The sequence below is a fragment of the Octopus bimaculoides genome, chromosome 3 (assembly GCF_001194135.2).
Source record: "Octopus bimaculoides isolate UCB-OBI-ISO-001 chromosome 3, ASM119413v2, whole genome shotgun sequence".
Taxonomy (NCBI): domain Eukaryota; kingdom Metazoa; phylum Mollusca; class Cephalopoda; order Octopoda; family Octopodidae; genus Octopus; species Octopus bimaculoides.
In genome coordinates this window covers 145,685,525-145,708,777 of record NC_068983.1, presented here as the reverse complement: position 1 = coordinate 145,708,777, position 23,253 = coordinate 145,685,525, and the positions used below count along the sequence as shown (strand labels likewise).

Below are 23,253 nucleotides of genomic sequence, written 5' to 3'. Positions count from 1 at the left end.
GGCACATAAAAGACACCATTTCGAGCATGGCCGTTTTCGTGCGGGTGACACGTAAAAGCACCCACTACACTCTCTGAGTGGTTGGCGTTAGGAAGGGCATCCAGCTGTAGAAACTCTGCCAAATCAGACTGGAGCCTGGTGTTGCCATCCGGTTTCACCAGTCCTCAGTCAAATCGTCCAACCCATGCTAGCATGGAAAGCGGACGTTAAACGATGATAAAACATTTTACAAGTGAAAGGCTTTTTTTTTTCCCTCACATCCTAGATACTAACATATATTAAGTATCAGTTAATTTGTTTAAACAGGTTAAAATATAGAGATTTCTATGAAATGTTCTTTTTCCTAAGATCATTTCTAATTGTCCCTAAAACTAATATCAAGAAATAAGGATGCAGTTGAAATTTTAAAAAAGTTCAAAGCAATGTGAACAGGATGTTCTATGACACTGCATCTTCTGTTGTTGTCAGAGATAATCATAGCTTTGACAGCAACTATTGATTTGTATCAAATAATAATACATTGCAAACACAATCAAACATTGATGACAATAAACTGATTTACAGAGAAATATTAACTATTTTCCATGCGTCATTCTTTGTCCTGTTTATGCACTTTGGCTAGCTTTCTGGTGAGTTGTAGTGCACCTGAGTACTGTTGTTTTTGTTGTTGTTAGCACTCCGTCGCTTACGACGACGACGAAGGTTCCAGTCGATCCGATCAACGGAACAGCCAGCTCGTGAAATTAATGTGCAAGTGACTGGTCACTCCACAGACACGTGTACCCTTAACGTAGTTCTCGGGGATATTCAGCATGACACAGAGTGTGACAAGGCTGACCCTTTGAATTACAGGCACAACAGAAACAGGAAGTAAGAGTGAGAGAAAGTTGTGAAAGAGTACAGCAGGGTTCGCCACCATCCCCTGCCGGAGCCTCGTGGAGCTTTAGGTGTTTTCACTCAATAAACACTCACAACGCCCTGTCTGGGAATCGAAACCGTGATCCTATGACCACGAGTCCGCTGCCCTAACCATTGGGCCATTGCACCTCCACTCCTGAGCACTGTATACATTATTTTATCTAAATAATCTATCATGATGTTCCAGCTAAAAAAAGAAAACTGAGCACAGTTTTATGGTTAAGAACAAGAGTAAGATAGAAAGTAAAGCAACCAACGGGATGAATATGAATAAACTACCAACAGATTAATACAGAACAGTAGGGTGTAAACAGATTGGACGTATCATTATCATGGTCTGAGTTAATTTAACTTAGGAAAAATTCTGAATAGGAGAAAGAACAGTAATTATAAATGTTATGATACAACTGACTGGTCAAAAGTAAGAACAAAAGGTAGGCATAAATGCTGAGTTGGCTCAAGTAATGAAACTAATAAAACTATCATACAATTTCTTTTACTTATTGGACAAAGAAAAAAACACTGATCAGTTTAGTGTATCTATTTTAAAATGAAGACCTAAGGTATATATAGCAATAAAGCACAAGCCCTAAGAAGTCTTGAACCATCTCAGAATGATGACCCTATAGTACATACAGATTGTGAAAGAAAACTAAATATTTTCTTTCAAGTGGTAATTCAAAAGAAATATAGAAACTATTCTCAAAGAAGTAGATTGTGTCATTGAGAATTTAGAGTGAGTTTGTCTGGAACAGAATGGAATCTAATAACGAGGGGAAAAACTTCTATTATCAGTGGGAAGCCTCATGCCCTTTATCTAGCTATAACTATTACTTAAATCATACAAAGGAAATTATTACATGCAAACGTAAAGGAGAAAAAACAAAAGGCCAAGTTTATTTTAAAAAAAGGACACCCAAGTATATGTAGAAAGTGGAAATTTAAATAAAAAAACTATAGTAGTGGTAAGAAGGGTTCTGGAACACTTACTCTTCCAGCAACTGCTGTCGTTTTTCCTTTAGCAGAACCCCCCTTAGCAACAGTCACTCGACCAACACCAACTGGTGTGTCCTTATTTAAGATTTTGGCTTTATTTCTTGGAGTTCTGCTTCGCCCTCTAGTAGCAGCAGTAGGGTCAGTTATAGTTGCAATAGTAGTTGTAGTAGTAATAATAGAGGTGGTGCTAGTAGTTATATCAGTAGCAGCAGTTGGTTGTGATGTTGTATTTGACGTTGATGTTGTTGTTGTTGTTGTTGTATCTAGAGTAGTATTTAGCTGGTCACTCTTAACTGGAGTAGAGGTAATGAGAGGCTGCACTAAGCTCATTACAGCATCTGGCTTTGTAACAACAACACTGCTAGCTTCTGCATCTCCCAAAACTTCAGCAACTTCCGACTGTTGCTGTTCTACCTGTGAAACTTCCTCTGATTGCTTCTTCATGGCTTCCTGGGCTTCTTTTTCTTTTTGACGATTCTCCTGACGGATTTTCTCAGCCATCTCTCTCTGTTCAGCTTCACTTATTCTAGTTGAACGCCTGAAAAGTGAAGTAATAATAAATATAAATACATATGATATAACAAACATTAACACCAATGGGACAAAATAAAGTTTAACTTCATTTCATCATTGGGTTACATAACAAATGTTGTGGTCTGTTAATTGTCAACTTATTCATGTACATGTACTCAAGGTGGAGCTGAATTCACGAACCTTTTGCAGAACCCTTATATAAAAAAAGAAATATAAAAAAAAAAAACACAAAACCCTTATACAATTCTCCAAAAACCATGGAACACATACCTATATTGGAAATCAAACCTTTGCCACCCTTGTTTTAATAACTAACACATTAAAGGAAGCAAAAATTATTTTAGAGAGAGAATTTATTTGTATAAAAATCAAGTTACGATTTTTTTCGTTTTTGGATTTGGTTTGCAAGGTTTTTTTATGTGATTTCGTGTGTTGAAGCATATTCTGTTGTGTCTGGTGAGAGTCATTTTCTTATTGTGCCTTAAAATTTAACACTCACCGGTAAAATTTCCACTTATTTTTCTTTTTATTCTCCTAAAATTTTCGTTGCGTCTTGCAACCTTATCAATAGTCTTGACTCTCCCCAGACACAACACAAGTTACGATTTATTATTTTGAAAATAGTGAAAAACTTTTTTTTTGTACAATTTATATTTATTAAATTTTATTAAAAATCTTGTTATCTCGCAGAATACCAGAATTTTTTCATGAGAAACCCTGCATTAGATAACAGAAAAAAAAAGCACAGTATCCATTGGTATCCTACCATCCCCTATGACACTTTACACAACTAAAAAAAACTAAATCCATGAGATGACAGGGACTAAAACATAAAACTGAAAAACTTCTTTTAATCAAACTTGTTCCAAATTAAACGAAAACTTAGAATTCAAATTTGATATCTTTCAGTTTTTCCATTTTTAAAAATTTCAGCTGCCAAGTTTACATCCCTAGGTTTCTTACATAAACATAAATCTAGAGATTTTTCAAAGAAAATAAAAGCGAGGCACAGCTTTGTTGTTCATGGCTATTATTTCAATTTAGAGGTATATATTAAGTGAAATTATAATCAAGCTGAGGACAGACAAGTTATGATATTCAGAGTTACTTTCCCACCAAGATATAAGGATATAAGTGAAGTGGTCCCAATCTATTTTGCTTTTATGCGGCATAGTCGGAGGAGGAAATGTACAGGATTTCTGAGAATTGTGATATAAAAGATGGAAGAAACAATGACCTAAGGATATCTGCAGTCAAAAGCTAGGCATCAAGCTATTGATCTATTCTTAGACTAGACATCTAGTGTGAACGCTTGCAACCGACTGGATTCCAATAGAGACACCCAAGAACCAAAGTGTGGAGTTGAACTGGGTGATAGATTAAGTCTACAATTCAAGAATAAGTACACTCTATCAGACAGGCTTCCACACAGTTTCCACCTACCCTATTTCATTCACAAGGATCAGATCAGCCCAAGACTACAGTAGAAGACACTTTAGTTGCTATTTAATGGGACCAAACTTGGCAAGATATGATTGCAAAGTAAATTTCTTGACTACATCAAAGCCCACACACTTGACTTCTTGAAAGACTTATATTCCCTCAACAGATATAATGGCAGATATTACAGGGAATTAAATGTACAAGTTATAACACTTTTTTTTTTTTTTTTTTCAGGCAACAATCTTGCTCTACTTAGATTATTACCTTTTACACTTTGGGTGCCAAGACAACAGTATCTGCCTACAGTCCCACAGATTTTGATTTAGAACAGTACACACAATAATCCTAGCTACAAAACAATATGATAATGATTCCACCTCATCATATCTGAAGTTTTCATTTATTTATTGGGCATCCAGGAAATGGTTTAATGAAGATAAACAATAATACTAATCATACGTGGTTATAAGTTCAATTATATGGCATCTGTTGTGTTATGCTCTTATAAAGGCACATAATCTACTGAAGTTAGCCTAACTATACAATATCAAATAAATTCTAGTGCAATTTCACAGTTGAGTGATGAGCAAAAGGAAAGGTATCAAAATGTTTTAAAACTATTTTTGGAAAGACTGCCACAAATGTCCAAGTTTGCAAGTATATCAGGTTCAAATGGAAAAATAAAGAGGACATTACAAGCCGAAAGTTCAACATATGGAAATTTACCGAATGTTTGTTGGAGTAACAACAGGACTGCTCTTTTTCTGTTGCTGCTGAGGTTGAAGTCTCTTTGGTTTGTTATTTGTATCATCATCATCAATATCATTCTCTTTCACAGGACTTGAGTGAACAGCAGCAACATCAGAGAGGTTCGTGGAAGTATCTTCCTCCTCCTGACTGGTGAGACATAACTGCTCGTAGTCAGACTGTTCAAATGGAGTTTGAACACTTTTACTGCTCATTAAAGGATATGATGGATCCCTTGGTTCTCGATTAGCTGGGATAGCATATGCATGATCAGTAACAGCAACAGAAGCCAGACCCCTGAAATCATCCTACAAAGAGAAAGATTAATTGTTAGTAAATCTAAATGAGATTGAATAGGAAAGTAAACCAATATTAGCATGCTATTGGTAACTATGGTTGCTTACAATATGCTTATTATTGGCATCTTGGGTTACCAACAAAATGTAATTTAAATGTTCACCATACAATAAGGCCTCTATTTTAAGTAATCAAATTCAAATATTCACACGTGTCATTAAAATTGAAAGCAATATATTATTAATATAATGAGTCACCTCATATATCCTATAGTTTAAATAACTACATTTTGCTTTCATTTCAGGCTTTTTGTTGTTCTTTTACAGGTGGGGTTTTTTTTTTTTTTTTCCCCCCAGACTATCTAAATAAATCCATTATATTCTCTAACAATCCAGATAATATATTTTTACGGTTGAATGGGAGTGTGATATCATGGACTTGATTACATTAAAATAAAGATTGAATTTTAATCTATCCAAATGAGAAGTGCATAGCTTAGCTTCTTTAAAACCAAATACTGCCAGACATAATGCCATTGCCATAAGAGAAAGGACCTAGAATAGCAGTAGTAAGCATTCATGAAAATAGTGTGGAGCAGTCCTCTCTAACAAACTCTCCACATTAACTCAATCTGTTTTGCCATGTATTAAGAAACATCAATGTCAGTATCTCTTAAAGTAAATGGTTTGAACATTGAGACACACAATTACTGTCACTGTCTGGACTGTATAAAGAGAAACATTATAATCAAAGCTTTAGCAGCTTTTCTTTGATATTATACTTTGAAACATAACATAGACCTTTTGGTAATCCTACAAAGACCCAGATTCAAGGTACTCCGTCAGTTACGACGACGAGGGTTCCAGTTGATCCGATCAGCGGAACAGCCTGCTCGTGAAATTAACGTGCAAGTGGCTGAGCACTCCACAGACACGTGTACCCTTAATGTAGTTCTCGGGGAGATTCAGCGTGACACAGAGTGTGACAAGGCTGGCCCTTTGAAATACAGGTACAAGAGAAACAGGAAGAAAGAGTGAGAGAAAGTTGTGGTGAAAGAGTACAGCAGGGTTCGCCACCATCCCCTGCCGGAGCCTCGTGGAACTTTAGGTGTTTTCGCTCAATAAACACTCGCAACACCCGGTCTGGGAATCAAAACCGCGATCTTATGACCGCAAGTCTGCTGCCCTAACCACTGGGTTAGGAGAGAACAATTTTATATATCACTGGTTTAATTTGGAACTTTGCACACTACTAATGTACTTACTGAAAATAATACATAACATATAAGATTAGATATGTATATGCGATGGATAGAGAGGTGTACATTTAGAAAAGTGGAAGAGCAGAGAGAGAAAAAGTGGGAGAGTCTGGGGCAACCGGAAGAAGTGAGTGTCATTGCAAAAGAAGATAGACGAGGTGTTAACAGATCATTTACTGATGAGTGTAAATGTTAGTGAGTTCCAAGAATGTTAATCCTTCAATCCCTGGGTCAGTCATTTCAAGTAACATGAGCCTCACTATCAACAGCAACTACCTGACATACATCCTCATTATTTAATGTACACTTTTCCATGCTTGCCTGGGTAAGATGGAGTTTGTTGAGGCAGGTTTTCTACAGTTGGGTGTCCTTCCTGTCACCAACCCTCACCTGATGTCAAGACAGGTGTATATACACATGCATATGTGTGAGCGTGCATGCACACACACACACAATGTATATATGCGCATGCACATGCACACACAATGTATATATGCACACACACACACACAGTAGGTCTTTTCAATTTCCATCTATCAAATCCATTCACAAGGTTTTGGTCAGCCCTGGATTATAGTAGATGCCTGAAGTACCTCATGGTGGAACTGAATGCAGATCTATATGCCTCAACCACACAGCCATGCCTGTACCTATACAATTCCTCACATTTGGTGAATCAGTAATGGAAAGGTGGAAGTAAAATATTTGAAAAGATGTTGAAAGGCAAAGAAAAAATATAAGTGACAGTAAAATTTACATCTGGAGTTCAAATCACACAGTAGCCATTGCACTGTATTTCTTGGCAGTGTACAACATACTGTTCAACTCAGTTTTCTTTGTATTGGACCTCAGTTTTCTTTGTATTTCAATGATAGGAAATTTAGCAAACGTGAATGCCAATCTCAAACTGTATAACATACTTGATTCAATGCTTAAGCTTACAAATTAATCTCATCTATACTAACATAGAGAAATGGTGATAAAGGTGATGATCAAATTGATTGATTAATTTTCTAAAAAATAGGAATAGAAAACAAACAAAAAAAATGCAACAATAACTAAACAATGAAACTTAAAGGAGTTAAAACACAATATGCACTTCTGTGACATCAATGAAAAGAACAGCACTAAATTATGACAGTAATGCTAAGTGGCTTACCCTGCTACTACTGATACAAGGATCATAGATTTGGTTAATTTCTGGTGAAGTATGGCCAGAGAGTGCATCAAGGTGTTGAAGGTTCATGCTCTGGTCATCTGCAAATAGTTCCACCTTGTTGGTAGCACTGTGGCTGTCATCATTGTTATTGTTGCTGTTGCTGTTGTTGCTAACACTCCCCACAGCTGCTGCAGGGCTGTCAATGTTTGGTTTGTTCCCTGCCTCCTCTCCATAACCAAGATCACCATCAGCAATGCCAATGTTACTTTGGTGCTGGGAGAACAAAATCAAGTTGGTGTCCACATTGCTACGGCCGTCATCTATAGCATAGACAACAGCAGACATAGCGCCACTACCATCCAGGCCTAAAGATGGCACTCGTGTTTGTTGTAAAGCTTCTTTCACGTCATCACATGACAGGACTTGGTCAAACTGTTGCAAGTGTTCTAAAAATGGATTTTTCTCCTACATAACAAAGAAAAGAAAATACACAAATCATTAGTGCAATTAATTTCTTTTTCATTAATTATTTAAATTTTGTAAATAACGATACTTGAAAAGAATACATTGAAAAAATAGATTTGAGAATTTAATCTTTTAGAATTTTAGAGCCAGAAAGTTCTCTTTAGGATCACAGACTATTTCAATCTTGCTGACTTTCTATATTATCTCTATTAAGACCCACTCAGGAGAACTGCACATATTGTTGGGGGTGGTGCAGTTGTTGCACATAGACACATCCTAGATAGCATTCTAAAGGGCAATTTGATTAATTGGCAAGATTCAATTACCAACACATTTTAAACTCTAGCTCAAAAATGTGCTGTTTCTCTTTTCTGCATTGTCTGTTGTTAGACACTTTACATCCTCCCTGCTCTAGACTCTGCACAAAACACCTTTTCCAGTGTTTTTTCCTAACCAGAATAACAAATCTCAGGAAATCCTTCCATGGCCTAGCTTTCTTCAAACTGAACATCAATATTGTCAAATGTCATGACAATTGTCTCTTAATTAATTTATGAAAAAGCAAATGATCGACTAACTAAATCTACTTGTTGCAAGGACTGCGTTCTTTGTTCAAAGAAGTTGGCTTGCTTTATTAACATCTTATCCTCACCAAATCACACAGGGAGTCTTTTATTTTTTAGCTCTCCAATATTCATAAAGAGAAGAGGAACAGTAGAGGTAGTTATTGTTATTTTTAATTATCTTCCAATATTGGTTAGCATACTCACTCTACCTCTTTTTCTCTCCTAATCACTGTTTTTGCATCCACTTTTCCATGCTCACATAGGCTAAATGGAATTTGTTGAGCAAGATTTTCTATGACCAGATGCCCTACCTGTCATGCAAACCCTCACCTTTTTCTCCAAGAAAGTAATATTTCCCCATGGCCAGATATATTTTCATGGAAGACTGAAAACAAATGAGACTGCTTGCATGACAATGGCACTCTTTAAAACTATCATATAATGTCAAAAGAAGGCAGTGGCGGTGGTGACAGCAGCAGCACCACCATTGTTTTAGGCCCACGTTTTCATTCTTGCACAGGTCAGAGAGAATTTGTTAAGGCAGATTTTCTACAGCTGGCTACCTTTCCTGACTGTTAGCTCTCACTTATTTCCAAGCAAGATACTATATTCCTATAGCTGGACATGCTTTCATGAAAAATTAGAAATGAATAACACCACTCGCAAGATAGACACTTGTTTACAATGATCATGTGATGCTAACACACATGCACAGGTACACACACAAGTAGATAAAAAGACAGTGTGTGTGTGTGTACATATACATACAAAGGCTTCTTTCAGTTTCTATCTACCAAATCCACTCACAAGGCTTTTGAAGGCCTGAGACAATATTGTAGAAGGCAATATTGTCCAAGGTTCCATATAGCAATACACACACACACACACACACACACACACATAGAGAGAGAGGCAAGCAGACAGAGGAAGGGAAGGGATGAATAGTCAGGTGGAGAGAGAAAAGGAGAAGCGGACATCATCATCATCACCATCATTTAATATCCTAGTGAGAATTACTAATAAGTTTAATGAAAACTTTACAGAAGTAAATGTACACCAGAGCTAGGATTTTAAATAGCTATCCCTGGTGAATCAACAGAATTAGAAGAAAAGGTCCTAACAAGGAAGCAGAGCTGAATTCAAGAGACTTAAAACCTAGCAAACAAAATTTTTTGTCAGCAGAGAAAACTACAGAACTTCACCAAGGAGTAGGTAGGAATTCCATATTGTGTATCCAATATAAACCACACATAAAAGTCAGACTGACACAGGTAATAGACAGCAGGAGTAGTTAACAATAAGAATAAGGGAAAAAATGAAATCTTTCAATTTTCTTAAAGGATCACAAGAAGTGGCAGCTGACAGCTGTTAGCTGACCCAGTTTGTAGTGAAAATGGTTGTTGCAAAAGCTTAAGAGAGAATAATAGAGTAAGGGCGGGGTAGAGGGAAAAAATCAAATTTATTATGCAACAGGTAATCTGCACCATCTACTTATGCAGCATTTGAAACTCATTAAAAAGTCAGCTTACATTTATATGTATTAGTATATTTATTTAAATATGAGCGTGCGCGCGCACATACACACACACATCATCATCATCATCATCATTTTAATGTCCACTTTTCCTTGCTTGCATGGGTGGGATAGAGTTTATTGAGACAGATTTTCTATGGCCAGATACCCTTCATGTTGTCAACAATCATATATTTCCAAACAAGGTAATATTTCCACATGGCCAGACATGACTGACAATCATTTTCCAACTATCACATGATGTCAAGGCAAGAAGACACACACACACACACACACACACACACAAAACAGTCTTCTTTTAGTTTTCATCTACCAAAGCCACTCACAATTCTTTGGTCAGCATGAGGCTATAGTTGAAGACACTTGCCCAAGGTGCCACACAGTGAGACTGAACTCAGATCCATGTGATTGGGAAGCAAACATCTAACCACACAGCCACACCTACATATACATGTGTGTATATAAGTACAAATATACATATATATGCTAGTGAGATTACATCATTTCAAGGTTAAAACAATATGAAGAGTATTGTAACTAATGATACTCTGAAAACGTAGCTGCTAGAATAAGAGTGAGCTGGGCAAAGTTCGGTGAGCTTCTATCTTTGGTCGTAACAAAGGGCCTCCCCTTCATAGTGAAAGGCAAATTGTATGATGCTTGTGTACGAAGTGTCATGCTACATGGCAGTAAAACATGGGCTGTGACTGTAGAGGACATGCAAAAGCTTGAAAGAAATGAAACCAGCATGCTTCACTGGATGTAAAATGCCAGTGTGAATGTATGACAGGGAAAAATTGGGTATAAGAGGCATCAGATGTAGTGTGCAAGAGAGAAGACTGCACTGGTTTGGTCGAATAATGCATATGGATGAGGACATTTGCATAAAGAAATGCTGATCTCTAATTGTGGAGAGAACCTGTGGAAAGGATAGACCCAGGAAGATGTGATGAGGTGGTGAAATATTATCTTCAATTGTTGAATTTCACGTAGGTGATGACAGGTGACCAAGATATCTAGCAATTTGCTGTAATTAAGAAATGTCAAGGTAAGTGAAATTGTGGTCATGACCAATGTCAGTGACACGTAAAAGGCACCCATGCCAGTGACATGTAAAAGCACCCATGTTGGTGACACATAAAAGGCACTTGTACTGGTGGCACAAAGAGGCATCCAGCACACTTTGTCAGGTGGCTGACGTTAGGAAGGGCATGCAACCATAGAAACCAAGCCGAAGTAGACGACTGGAGTCTGGTGTAGCTCTCAGGCTTACTAGCCCCAGTCAAGTCATCTAATTCATGCCAGCATGGAAGACAATGTTAAATGAAGATGATGATTGTCTTCTTTTGGATTCTGTCCACCAAATCACCCACAAGGATTTAGCAGAAGACACTAGTCCTAAGTGCCATATGGTTGAAATTGAACTTGAAACTACATGGTAGAAAAGCAAATATCTCAACCATGTAACCACACATATATACTCTTTATCCATTTCTCAGCTAATAGTATGCCTACCCCAACCACTCCTAGTGAAGAATCTAAATTGCTGTTTCTTGCTCCTATGAAGAGTTTGGCTGAGGATCCCTTCTATCTTATCTTTTGCACACAGCACACTTCCACTGAAGCATCTCTACAATCTCAGTGGGCCTGCATTTCATTGTGTTGACATGGATAGTTGCCAGTCTGAGGGTTTGGGGCTGACACAGGAGGAAGGAATTCCAATATTAATTCCATATTCCCTTTTATGTCCTCTTATCCTTTACTTGCACCCATATTCCTCATATAACATGGGATAGCCCTGGCCACCCCTACATAACCTCATCAACTTCATATTTTATCCTTCCCTTTCTCAATAACCACTTTTATATAATGTACACACACAGAGCATTTGGTATCATTCTCAGTAACAATTAGCAAAGCAACAAGGAATCCTGTATGTGGTAACTCTACCTATTAATGATAGCAACCTGCATAATGTGGCTATGAATGTAAAGTCTGACAAAAAAGATGTGATGATTGCAGATAGAACATATTTGATAAATCTACTTGGTCAACACTGACCTAGGGCTAAACTATCGCAATTAATGGTTATTCCTGATGAAGTCTCATTTTCAGCATTTCACATTAATGGACTTTAGTTACTCATACCAAAACCCCCCACCTGTGTACACTTTTTGTCCTAAATATAAGTCAAATAGTTTATGACAAATATTGATCTTAAAAGTAACATGCTGTGCATTTTAGTCAAGCCCCATATGCACACACTTTAATCCTTTAGCATTTAAACTGGCCATATCTGGCTCAAATGTCCTACCAGTTTCATGTTCAAACTGGCCAGATCCAACCTTTCATGTCTACCCTACAATGTCCTTTTAAAAAATAAACAGTCACATCATTGAGATCCTGAAGATATGAGCTAATGCATGATTAATTCAAAACAAAGTAAATAACAAGTATTACATTTGACAGAGTAGTCTGAATGCTAAAGGGTTAAGTGAGGTTAAAGGGTTAAGTGTACAGAGATTTTCTTTGCTTTTTTTTTTTTAAACAGACATGTCTACACATGATAGGTTAGCACTGAGAAACCCAATCTAGGCACTACATGTAATGTAAGTGATTTAATATCACAAAACAGTGGGTCTCTAACAACTTGTTACTGGGTTTTCACTTTAAAATATTTTTATATATCAGTATTTTAAATGGGCTGGTGATATATTCAGCCATAAAATCTAAGTTAAAATGATATTACTCTAAAGAAAGAGTAGGTTTGGAGGTTTTTTCTTTTTTCAGCTCTAACAAAATATATAAAAGTTTGAAGAACAAAAGGAAATAAAAAGGGAACATTCAACCCATTTGATATGTCAGTTTTAGTTCTCTTAAATAAGCCTTTCAAACTTTTGTATTTTTGTTTCAGTTGAGGTTTGGGTCTACCATTCACAAAGCCTCCATTATTTTCTTTGTATTTCCATGCCAGCTCCTTGGGAACGCTTTAAACTTGATACTCATGAATGAAAATGCTAACAAAACTAGTTCAAGACAAAATAATTACAATAATGAGGTTTTTTTTTTTTTTCCTTCCTTTCTTTCTTTGCCACTAGCCTTTAAAACACATCAAAACAATCTTCATCTTCACTTCTTTTTTTTTTCAAGAATTTAGTCATAGGATTTTCATCTTTGTTTTTGATGATTTAGTATGATTTGTTTTAAGACACATCTTCAATACAGAGAACTATTAAAGGAAATTAACATTCCACTGCTGACTCAGCCTGACTTTGATTTCATTACTGGAACCAGAGTCTAAATCTAACATCTTAATACTTCTTCCATTTGATATATCTTCAAAACAACAAAGTATTTTACAACTAAGCTAGATTGGGGGGGGGGGCCTGAAAATAATAACCCATGATGCTCCACTCATGCCAGCATGAAAAACATGATGATGAATGATAACGACAACATATTTTCCTGCTAGTATTTAACTTGCTTTTAATAAGTCATATCAAAAATACCACTGCTGTTGCCTTGAGAATATTTCCACCTCCACCCTCTACTTCCCTCATTCAAAGAACTCAATATGTGGTAGATTATAGAGTTTCAGAAATTCAATAGTGCTGGAAGCTGATCACAATTGAGTGCTGGCAGCCATACTAAATCATACAGAAGTTATGGTCCTTGTAGTGCTTCCTAAGAGGGTGAGATTGATGCAATGGATGTTCAGCATGAATTTCTGGAGGTAAACATTTGTAAGAAAAAGAGCTACAAATCTTCAACGTGGCTGCTTGTTTTGCAAAAAACTGTAGCTAAGTATTTTTCAAATCAAACTCTACCATCTTCAAAAATAGTTAAATATCCAGAATTTTGTAATACGACAGGAAAGGATAGTCTTGACTAAAATGCAAGTCAAATAATGTGTACTTAACATATGAAAGTATTTCTCACTTGTACAAATACCGTCAGAGAGTGAGAATGGTATTTAACATTGAAACTGTATAAAGCATGGTTGAAAACATTTACTATGGTGTCATATAAAGTCTTCAAAATAATGAAACACCACCAAGCAACAACCATTATAAATAATCCAGAAAAATACCTAACTTTGCAGAAAATGAAAAAATTAAAAAATGATAATGCTGACAGCAATGACAAGTGTAAACATGGGAAATAGCATTGTTCTCTCCATTTCCAACATCATAAGTCCACACAGAAAACATATAGACTTTGTAAATATGACAGACAAAAAGAAAATATTCTGCAATACAACATTAACAGCTTTAAAAATAATTTTATGGAATTAAGATTTTATCATCATTCATGAAGCAATAAGTCAAAAAACATTCTTACTACCAGGACAGAGAACATTCACCGTTCTCGATTATACTCAAATCAGACTAGGCAGACCCTTCCACAAAAGGGGATGGTCCATAACATACATAAAAACTTGCATTCAATATATACAGCATTTGCAAATAAACTAATAGGAAGCAGCATTACACTACAAATGCAGGTTTTCAAAAATAGAAGTAACATGAAACCTGTTAATATAATAAACAGGAATATATATACAACACAACCTGTCACACCAACCAAACCACTAGGTACACACCAGAAACCTTTATCATTCTCTCAAACACCATCATTAAGGAAAACTTTAATGCATTTGATGCCTAGATTTTGAATGCTACAGATAACAAAAAGACATATAAATAGCATCACAACTCTACTCTCCTGGTATATTAAATAATCAAATGCCAACACATACCTTACCAAACCAAGTTGACCAATTCTTATCCGTACGTTACCTTCTACATATCTGGCTATCACAACCACATGGCAAACAATTCTCCATTTTTCCTCGAATCAACAACCAATTATCACCACAAACAACATACTTGCACATCAATGGGCAAGTGTGCCACAAAAACAGTTTTACAAACTCTTAAGAAAAACTTAATGGAACAATTTCCAAGAAATGGAATCAAATTTTTCAGAATTTAACACCACCACAATCACTGAAGTTCATACATTCAACCAAATAATTTTATATATGCATCAAAAGAACATATCCAATGATGCAACATAAAAAAAATTCCTAAATACACAAGATATAGCCAATTTTATAAACACTAAGGAGAACTTCAAACCTAAAACACCAAAACAACATGCAACTGAAATATAAGAAATAAATAATCTACAGAAGAACAGTTAACTGGTATACATTTGTATCTCGCTTCATTCACAAAATTAACAGTAAAATACGACACAGTAAATTACCAGTATAATGAACAATAATAATTACATTACACTACATGTCACAATAACACATTCAAATAATATACCACGCTGAAAAACTGCAAAACTAAATACATACCCTTATCAAACATTTCTTGAAAGTCAACTACCAAAATTTCTACAAAGAGGAAATATCACAAAATGAACTTACCTTCTAAGCTATACAATGATTTAGACTCCTTTCTAAAACAACAGACAACTCTGAAGCCTTGAAACTAGACAAAACACAAGCAAACAGCTAAAAACACATAGGAACTAGAGAAATCACCCAACAACATCCAGAACTACTCTGCCCGACTAATGCCCAACAAAAATCTAGAAGCAAGACAAACAACATCATACACATCATCTTCTTATGAACTCTCAGAGCTACTAAAAAGGTTAATCCTTGACATTGCTGGCACATCTCCCCACTCTAAGTCACAGGTGTGCTATAGTTCATACACAAACCACATGTACAATAAGACAAGAATATTAAACTGAAAGACCAGGATACTAGCAAACAAAGAGAAAATAGACAGCTTCAACAACTCAAAAATCTCTCACCTATACCACAGTAAATACACCTTTGAGATCAACAAAGTCTTCTATAACTATCTCCTCGTACAAAAGAAATGCTGAACACCACTTTAACCCTTTAGTTATTATATTAGTTTCAATTAATTTTGAAAAATAATGCAAAATTTAAAAAAAGAAAATACAACTCCTGTTATTATTCGTCTGGTGTCTGGTTCATAAATTAAAATGAAATTTTGAAGGAAGGTTTTAATGTTCACTTTAAAACAAACAGTTTGTATCACAGAAACAAGGGCAGTCTCGGATGGCTTGGTTTGAAAAAGATTTTTAAAAAACATGACATGCTGGCGAACAAACCAATTTTCAGGTAACCAACTCTATGGGGAACACAAGAACAATACTTCCAGAACCTGCAATTTCTCAAATAAAATACTCCAGGACTCTGTCCTCTCACAACCTATATCTACACAACCTTCTCATACTTCCAGAAAATATACAGATGGCCTCATACATAGATTAAAAAAAGAAAAAAAGCACAGCCTGCTGCCATTTTCTAGATACTCCAGCACAACTACACCAACTGTACATAAATCACTTGGAAATCTGGTCCCACAGTAATAGAGTTTAAAAAGTAACTACAAAAACTATCTCTGTTCTTACTAGCAACACCAAAGAACATCAAATACAATTGACCATTGCATTTGACAATATAAATACACCACACATAGAGGACCAAAATAGCAGAGTTAACATATAACTTGTTCATAACAATCACATTACACAGAGAAGACAGTAAAGAAAGCAAAATAACACACAACTTCAGGCAATATATATGACCAAAAGAAAGAAGTAACAGTCATTTACTAACAATACGTTAGATACATCATGGACTACACCAGTCTTACATGGACCCCCTAATCTCTGCAGAACAAACCTCTTCAACCCTTTAGCATTCAGATAACTCTGTCAAATGTAACAATTACTTATCCTCAATGTTTTGAATTAATGATAACATTATCCTGTAGCTTTGAAATTCCAAAGATGTGATAGTTTATTTTTTAGAATGACAGGCTGGATCTGGCCAGTTTGAACATAAAACAGGTGGAATATTTGGGCTGGATGTGGCCAGTTTAAATGCTAAAGGTTTAAAGATGATGGGTGATAAAGTGATCTCAGTCACCACTTTTGTTGTCGTGGAAGTGTTTGAAGTGAAGCACATTTCAGTAAAGAAGAGCCAGACTAGAACTTTATGAAGCAGTGACTTAAAGTACCAGCAGATTTTGAGGAAGGGGCTATTGTGTAGTAAGAATTGTTTTGTGTTAATTAGATGATGGTCAGATGATCTAATGGGGGAGAGATGGACATGGTAAGATTTGGAAGTGAGAAAAAGATCAAGAATGTATGAAGAATCAGTGTGTTAGTCGAGTCTGTGAGAATATTTCACTGACCTTTATTAATGCAGTTGTTCTGGTTAGATATAACACACAAACACACATACAAACACACACACAAGTGATTGTTAGGTTGCAACAAGTTTCACAATAGCCTTTTCTCCTAATGCTGTAACATGGTAGTTGAGTGGATTGAAACTGACTTAGATAATATAAAGATTGTGTGTTCAAACTCAGTTAAGAAATATGCTTTATGTATACAAATAGAGCACATGAATAATAAAACACAGGTAAAGAGATCAATCTCTTCACCAGTATTTAAAAAAAAAAACTATAAAAGGAGGTTAATGATAAATAGTATAGAAATCTCAAACCACCTTGATCTTATCAAGGAGATTGTGTGTTGAGGTAGAGACAGATAAAGTGGGACGGGTAGATAAGGAGATGGCAATCAGCTTGTTATCAACATCTATCACAACAGTTATTTCTGTTAAAGAGTACAAACATAAAGGGTTTTTAAAGTAGTATTTAGAAATGAAAATTAAATAGCAATGATATAGTGAGAATCAATTTCCATCTCCAGAACGATTCCCTCACCCAATGAGAGAGAGAGAGAGAGAGAGAGAGAGAGAGAGAGAGAGAGAGAGAGAGAGAGAGAGAGAGAGAGAGAGAAAGAGAGAGAGAGAGAAAGAGAGAGAGAGAGAAAGAGAGAGAGAGAAAGAGAGAGAGAGAGAGAGAGAGAGAGACCGCCGCCGACGACAACGACGACGACGACAACAACAATATCATCATCATCATCATCATCATCTATTCTTATACAACATGGAAAGGTCACTTAGTTAATTTTTCTATTCTATAACAAGCACTTAGCAGGTTGATCGAATGCTTACTACTCCATAAATGACAATTATAAAATTTATGTGTATACATGTGTAAATGTGTGTATGTACATATACGCACACAGGCTAACTGTTACATGTATGCGGGGGGAGGGCATGCATGCACACAGTGCAAAACTGTAATTTTAATTCAAATAAAAAAAGTGAAAGAACAGTTCCTTCTAAGAATATATCTTCCATAGCTATGCCAGTTTACTAATGACTTAATGGAGTTTCTATGCGAATGAGAAATTATATTCCAATTACTTGTTACCATAAATCAAGGACCAGCTGTATATAGGGAAAGATCCTATGCACATCATTAACTGAAGACTACCAAGGTTCAAAATTACTGGAAAAAGAAACCCAGTCTTCTATGTAGTTGCTCAACCTATAAGATACAGCACAACCAAATCTCCTTTGAATCACACACCACCAAGATAAAATATCATCATCATCATCATCGTCGTCGTCGTTTAACGTCCGCTCTCCATGCTAGCATGGGTTGGACGATTTGACTGAGGACTTGTGAAATCAGATGGCTACACCAGGCTCCAATCTGATTTGGCAGAGTTTCTACAGCTGGATGCCCTTCCTAACGCCAACCACTCCAAGAGTGTAGTGGGTGCTTTTACGTGCCACCGGCACGAAGGCCAAACAGGTGGTACTGGCAACGGCCATGCTCAAAATGGTGTATTTTACATGCCACCTGCACAGGAGCCAGTTCGGCGGCACTGGCAATGATCTCGCTCGAATGTCTTTACACATGCCATCCGGCACAAGCGCCAGGAAGGCGTTGCTGGGCACAGGTGCCATGACAATAATATACAAAGGACATACTAGATAATGTAATCTATTTTCCTGAAAAGACATGATGATCAAGGCTGAAATGTCTTTGATCATTGCTCTGCTCAATTAGAGTTGGTTAAAGACTAAACAACAACAGCAACAACAGTGACAAAAACCACTTAAAATTATCATATTAGTAATAATAATCATTTATAGTTTCAGTTGTATTTATCACTATTTTACATCTACTTTTCGATTCCAGCATGAGTAAGAAGGATCTCTTGTCTTGCAACACATGTTATGAATCTTTCATCAAGTAGCATACACAGCAGTAGGTAAAACAAGCCATCTTTTGTGTGCCTCACCATCTAAACACCCACCTACCCACCCGCTCAATCAACTGGATACTCCTTTTGTTTCCTACCACTATATAACATGGACTAACTGTAGTTTATTCAAAGTTTACGTTCTCCTACACAGGCTGCCTGTACCAAGGGGTTTGTAATGTCCGTGTCTCCACTTTTCATCTCTTTCCCTTTTTATATTTTTGTTTTGGCAGGATTTCAGCTATGAATAACGATTTCGAAAAAAAAATCATTATTTGCACTATGTATGATTTTGTATCTTTATTAGCTTTAAGGACTAACTAAAGGACTACACAAGCAATTTTATATAACTGTGTGGTCCACTATTTAAATGTACTTTGCACCACTAACTATTATAAACACCAATATCTGATAGAAATTGAGTTTCTTTACAATGTGTGTGTATGCATAGTATTTGAATGAGTGTATTTTATGCCACTAACCATTAAAATTACCAATATATTAAAAAGACAATTGGCTTCTATGTAACTACATGCATAAATATATTTCTATAATATTCGATTCTCCTTGCTTAAGTGATTTCAGTTTTTATATAATAACCCAATTGTGTGTGCATGTGTGCATATATATATATATATATATATATATATATATATGAGTTTGTCTTTCATTGTTTAGTTCAGAGTCTAAATTGATTGACCAAGAAATATGATTAAAAGTGCTCCAGCTATGACCATCTTATCTTTTTGTATATCAAGAATTACAATGACTCATGTCTTTGGTTGTTTTAAGGCAGCACGATGCAGTTTCAAGATCTACTAATTACAACCAGTGAAGTGACCACATTAGAGGCTCACTCACTGGTATAATTTGTTTCTCACATAACTCAAATTACCCGATATATATATCCAAAATTCTTCCCAAAATTAAAAATTTGTTTTATAGTAATTATTGGTATTAGGAAGAGCACCCAGGAGCAGAAGCTATGCCAAAACTGAGACACTGGAACAAGAGAATGTCCTACAATGCATTTGATCCTATCAAAGCATTCAACTCATGCCAGCATGAAAAGCAGACATGAAGTAATAATGATTGATATATGCACGCGCATGCATGTGTTTATTTATACACTTATGTATGCACGTACATGCACATGTTTATACACACAAAGTGGGTGGCAAAATTGGTGGAGTATCAGAGAAAATAACTGGTGGTATTTGGTTATATCTCTTAACACACAAACTCAGCAAAATAATCAATTAAAAGCTCTGAAAAGCCAATGTCCTAGTGTGGTCACAGCTGAATGACTAAAATTAGCAAAATGATAAAAGAATAATTGAAGTGAATGCGTGTATTTCTATGTACAGAAACACAGGTTTGTGAATGTGTATCTACAAATGATAAAATATGATAATGGTTGAGAATAACTATAAACAAACAGGTAAAGGTAAACATGACAATTGAAAATAAAATATGCAATGACATATGATGGTATTCAAAACCTATATATCCCCTGCTGGCTAGACAAACAAAAAGGTGCAAGGTTCAATTCTCAGTGGGGAGAATTACATTTACAATGCAACATTTTCATAGAAGAGTGCAGAAGGGGAAATGACATAAATCAATTAGCTAAGTAGCTAAATAATCCTAATCTTACAAAGCAAGAGCTTATATAATGACACGCAATATATCTTCATCAGTTGTCTTTTCTTTATTTCAGCCATTGGACTGCAGTCATGTTGGGGCAACACCCAGAAGTATTTAGCTGAACAAATTGGCCCCAGTACTTTTTTCTTGAGTCTGGTATTTATTCTATTGATCCATTTTGTTGAACCACTAAGTTATAGGGACATAAATACATCAACACCAGTTGTTAAGGGTGGAGGGAACAAACAAATATGAGGGAAAATACACACACACACACACACTTCCACACAGTTTCCATTTACCAAATTCACTTTACAAGGCATTTGCAAGTCTGGAGTAGAGGACACTTACCAAGGTGCTCTGCACAGTAGGAACTGAACTCAAAAACCCATCATTGCAAAGTGAACTTCTTAACCACACAGCAATGTCTGCACATATATATATGAGTGATATTTCAACAGGTGGACAATATTTATTTTTGCTTAGAGAACATCACCCCATGGTATACATTTAAGGGCTTGTTTGTTTTTATATTCTTAACTTTAGACCCAACATGTTACACACACACACACACACACACACACACACACACACACACACACACACACACACACACACACACCTGGCACACAATTTGACTGACATCACTTCCAAAACACTAGTGTCAATATTTTTTACATTTCTATTGACTCAATAAAAGAATATATCCAGCACACAAATTAATGTTATATCATGCAGCGCACCCTCTACACTTTACCCTAACTTCCAGTTCTTTAAGCGTAGCTGACACTTTTACTCACAGACCAACCTTCAGAAACCTATCCATCATTTGCACTGCATGCATTAGTGTGAAAAGTAAGAAAAGCAGTGGAAAGACATTGCAATATGAATATCAGAAGCACTGGTTGTTCTGGATTGCAAAGTAGTAGTGTCAGCATGAATCAGGATGTCACTGGTGAGAAGTTTGCATGAGAAGCTTGAATAATAGCAGCTCACACTCACTAACATGATGAGGAAAGACGAGTGGAAATTCTATTATGAGGTTGCTGAACAAGGAGAATGCTTGAGAGATAGGTGGGGATTACTATATTCCAGTAGATGAACCAGGAATTGAAATTGACAGGTATGTGGTTAAAATTGCCATTAGAATATGAAGGCAGGCAAAGCAGCTGGTTCGTAATGGAAAGCTGTAGAAATGCTAAAGATATTTAGCAAGTGGGACATGCACTAGTCCTTTAGGTAATAATGGAAAAGGACCATTCTCAATGATTGGTGTAACAGTGTCATTACCATTTGTTACAACTGTAAAAGCAACTGCAGAGGTATAAAACTAATAGTCAAACAGAAAAATAACAAAGAATTACAAAGAGGTGCTGAAAAGTTCCTGACATAGGGTAAAAGAAAATACAGGAGGATCAGTTAATTATGATTTTATTCAACATATTCCCCTCACAGATTCACACACATATTGCAAACAACTCACACATGCAAGTGCTACCAGTCGAGAACTCTGCATACTGGAAGCCAGCAAGTGTATGGGGTCATCAGGAGAGAATGCGCACCGTTTCGAGGCCTACCTCTCGACGGCATCAATGCGCACCAGCCAAACTCACTGATATGAGCCCCGCTTGCTAGATCAACTGGTTATTAAAAACAAAGCTCAATATTTCTCTAGTTAAAGCCCTGTGAAAGAACTTGGAGGGCTGGCCTCTAACCAGGCCTTTCGTGATATCCTTAAAGCCAGCAACTTTTCAGCACCCACTCATAATTAGAAAGCAAACTGCAGTTCAGACTTGTGCTAGCACAGGGTACTATCATTGCCCTTTTCCTAGCAATGGATATTAAACAACAACGCCAACACAGCAGAAGCTGCAGCCACCACCAGCAACAGCCACATGAGAAGTTATGAGCAAAAAGCAAACCATTATAACTATCATTCCTTCACCCAAAGAAAGCCTTTGAATAGCTTCTATGCTCTGTAGTGTGGTGATCACTAAGAAAACAAGGTGTAAGTGAATGGCCTAGGAGTCATGCAAGCCATGTACTGAAATGCTTTCAGCAAAGTGAGAGTTCACTATGTTCAGTTCTTATCCCTCTTGCTATTTACTATACTTCTCCAGATCAAACCAGAGGAATTTAAAACCAGCTAGCCAACCTAAAGAATTAGTGAAGATACTGTATATGTGAAAGAAAACATAGAATCAGGAGATCATAAAGGAAACATATAGTCCTGGGGTCGATTTGTTTGACTAAAGGCAGTGATCCAGCATGGCCACAGTCAGATGTCTGAAACATCATCGTTTAACGTCCGCTCTCCATGCTAGTATGGGTTGGACGATTTGACTGAGGACTGGTGAAACCAGATGGCTGCACCAGGCTCCAATCTGATTTGGCAGAGTTTCTACAGCTGGATGCCCTTCCTAATGCCAACCACTCCGAGAGTGTAGTGGGTGCTTTTACGTGTCACTGGCACGCAGGCCAGTCAGGCGATACTGGCAAC

At 36.5% G+C, this 23,253-nt stretch overlaps 1 protein-coding gene across 3 annotated transcripts in view; it reads right to left on the bottom strand.

Annotated features, from left to right (window-relative positions):
• Positions 1-23,253, bottom strand: part of LOC106869125 (microtubule-associated protein futsch) — a 157,191-nt gene that overhangs the window by 35,972 nt on the left and 97,966 nt on the right. For all 3 annotated transcript variants that reach the window (XM_052966609.1, XM_052966608.1, XM_052966610.1), the window contains 3 exons: positions 7,353-7,817; positions 4,618-4,946; positions 1,909-2,452 (listed from right to left, as the gene is read on the bottom strand). In XM_052966609.1, the coding sequence (XP_052822569.1) occupies positions 1,909-2,452; positions 4,618-4,946; positions 7,353-7,817 (1,338 nt within the window). The remainder of the gene's footprint in view (positions 1-1,908; positions 2,453-4,617; positions 4,947-7,352; positions 7,818-23,253) is intronic.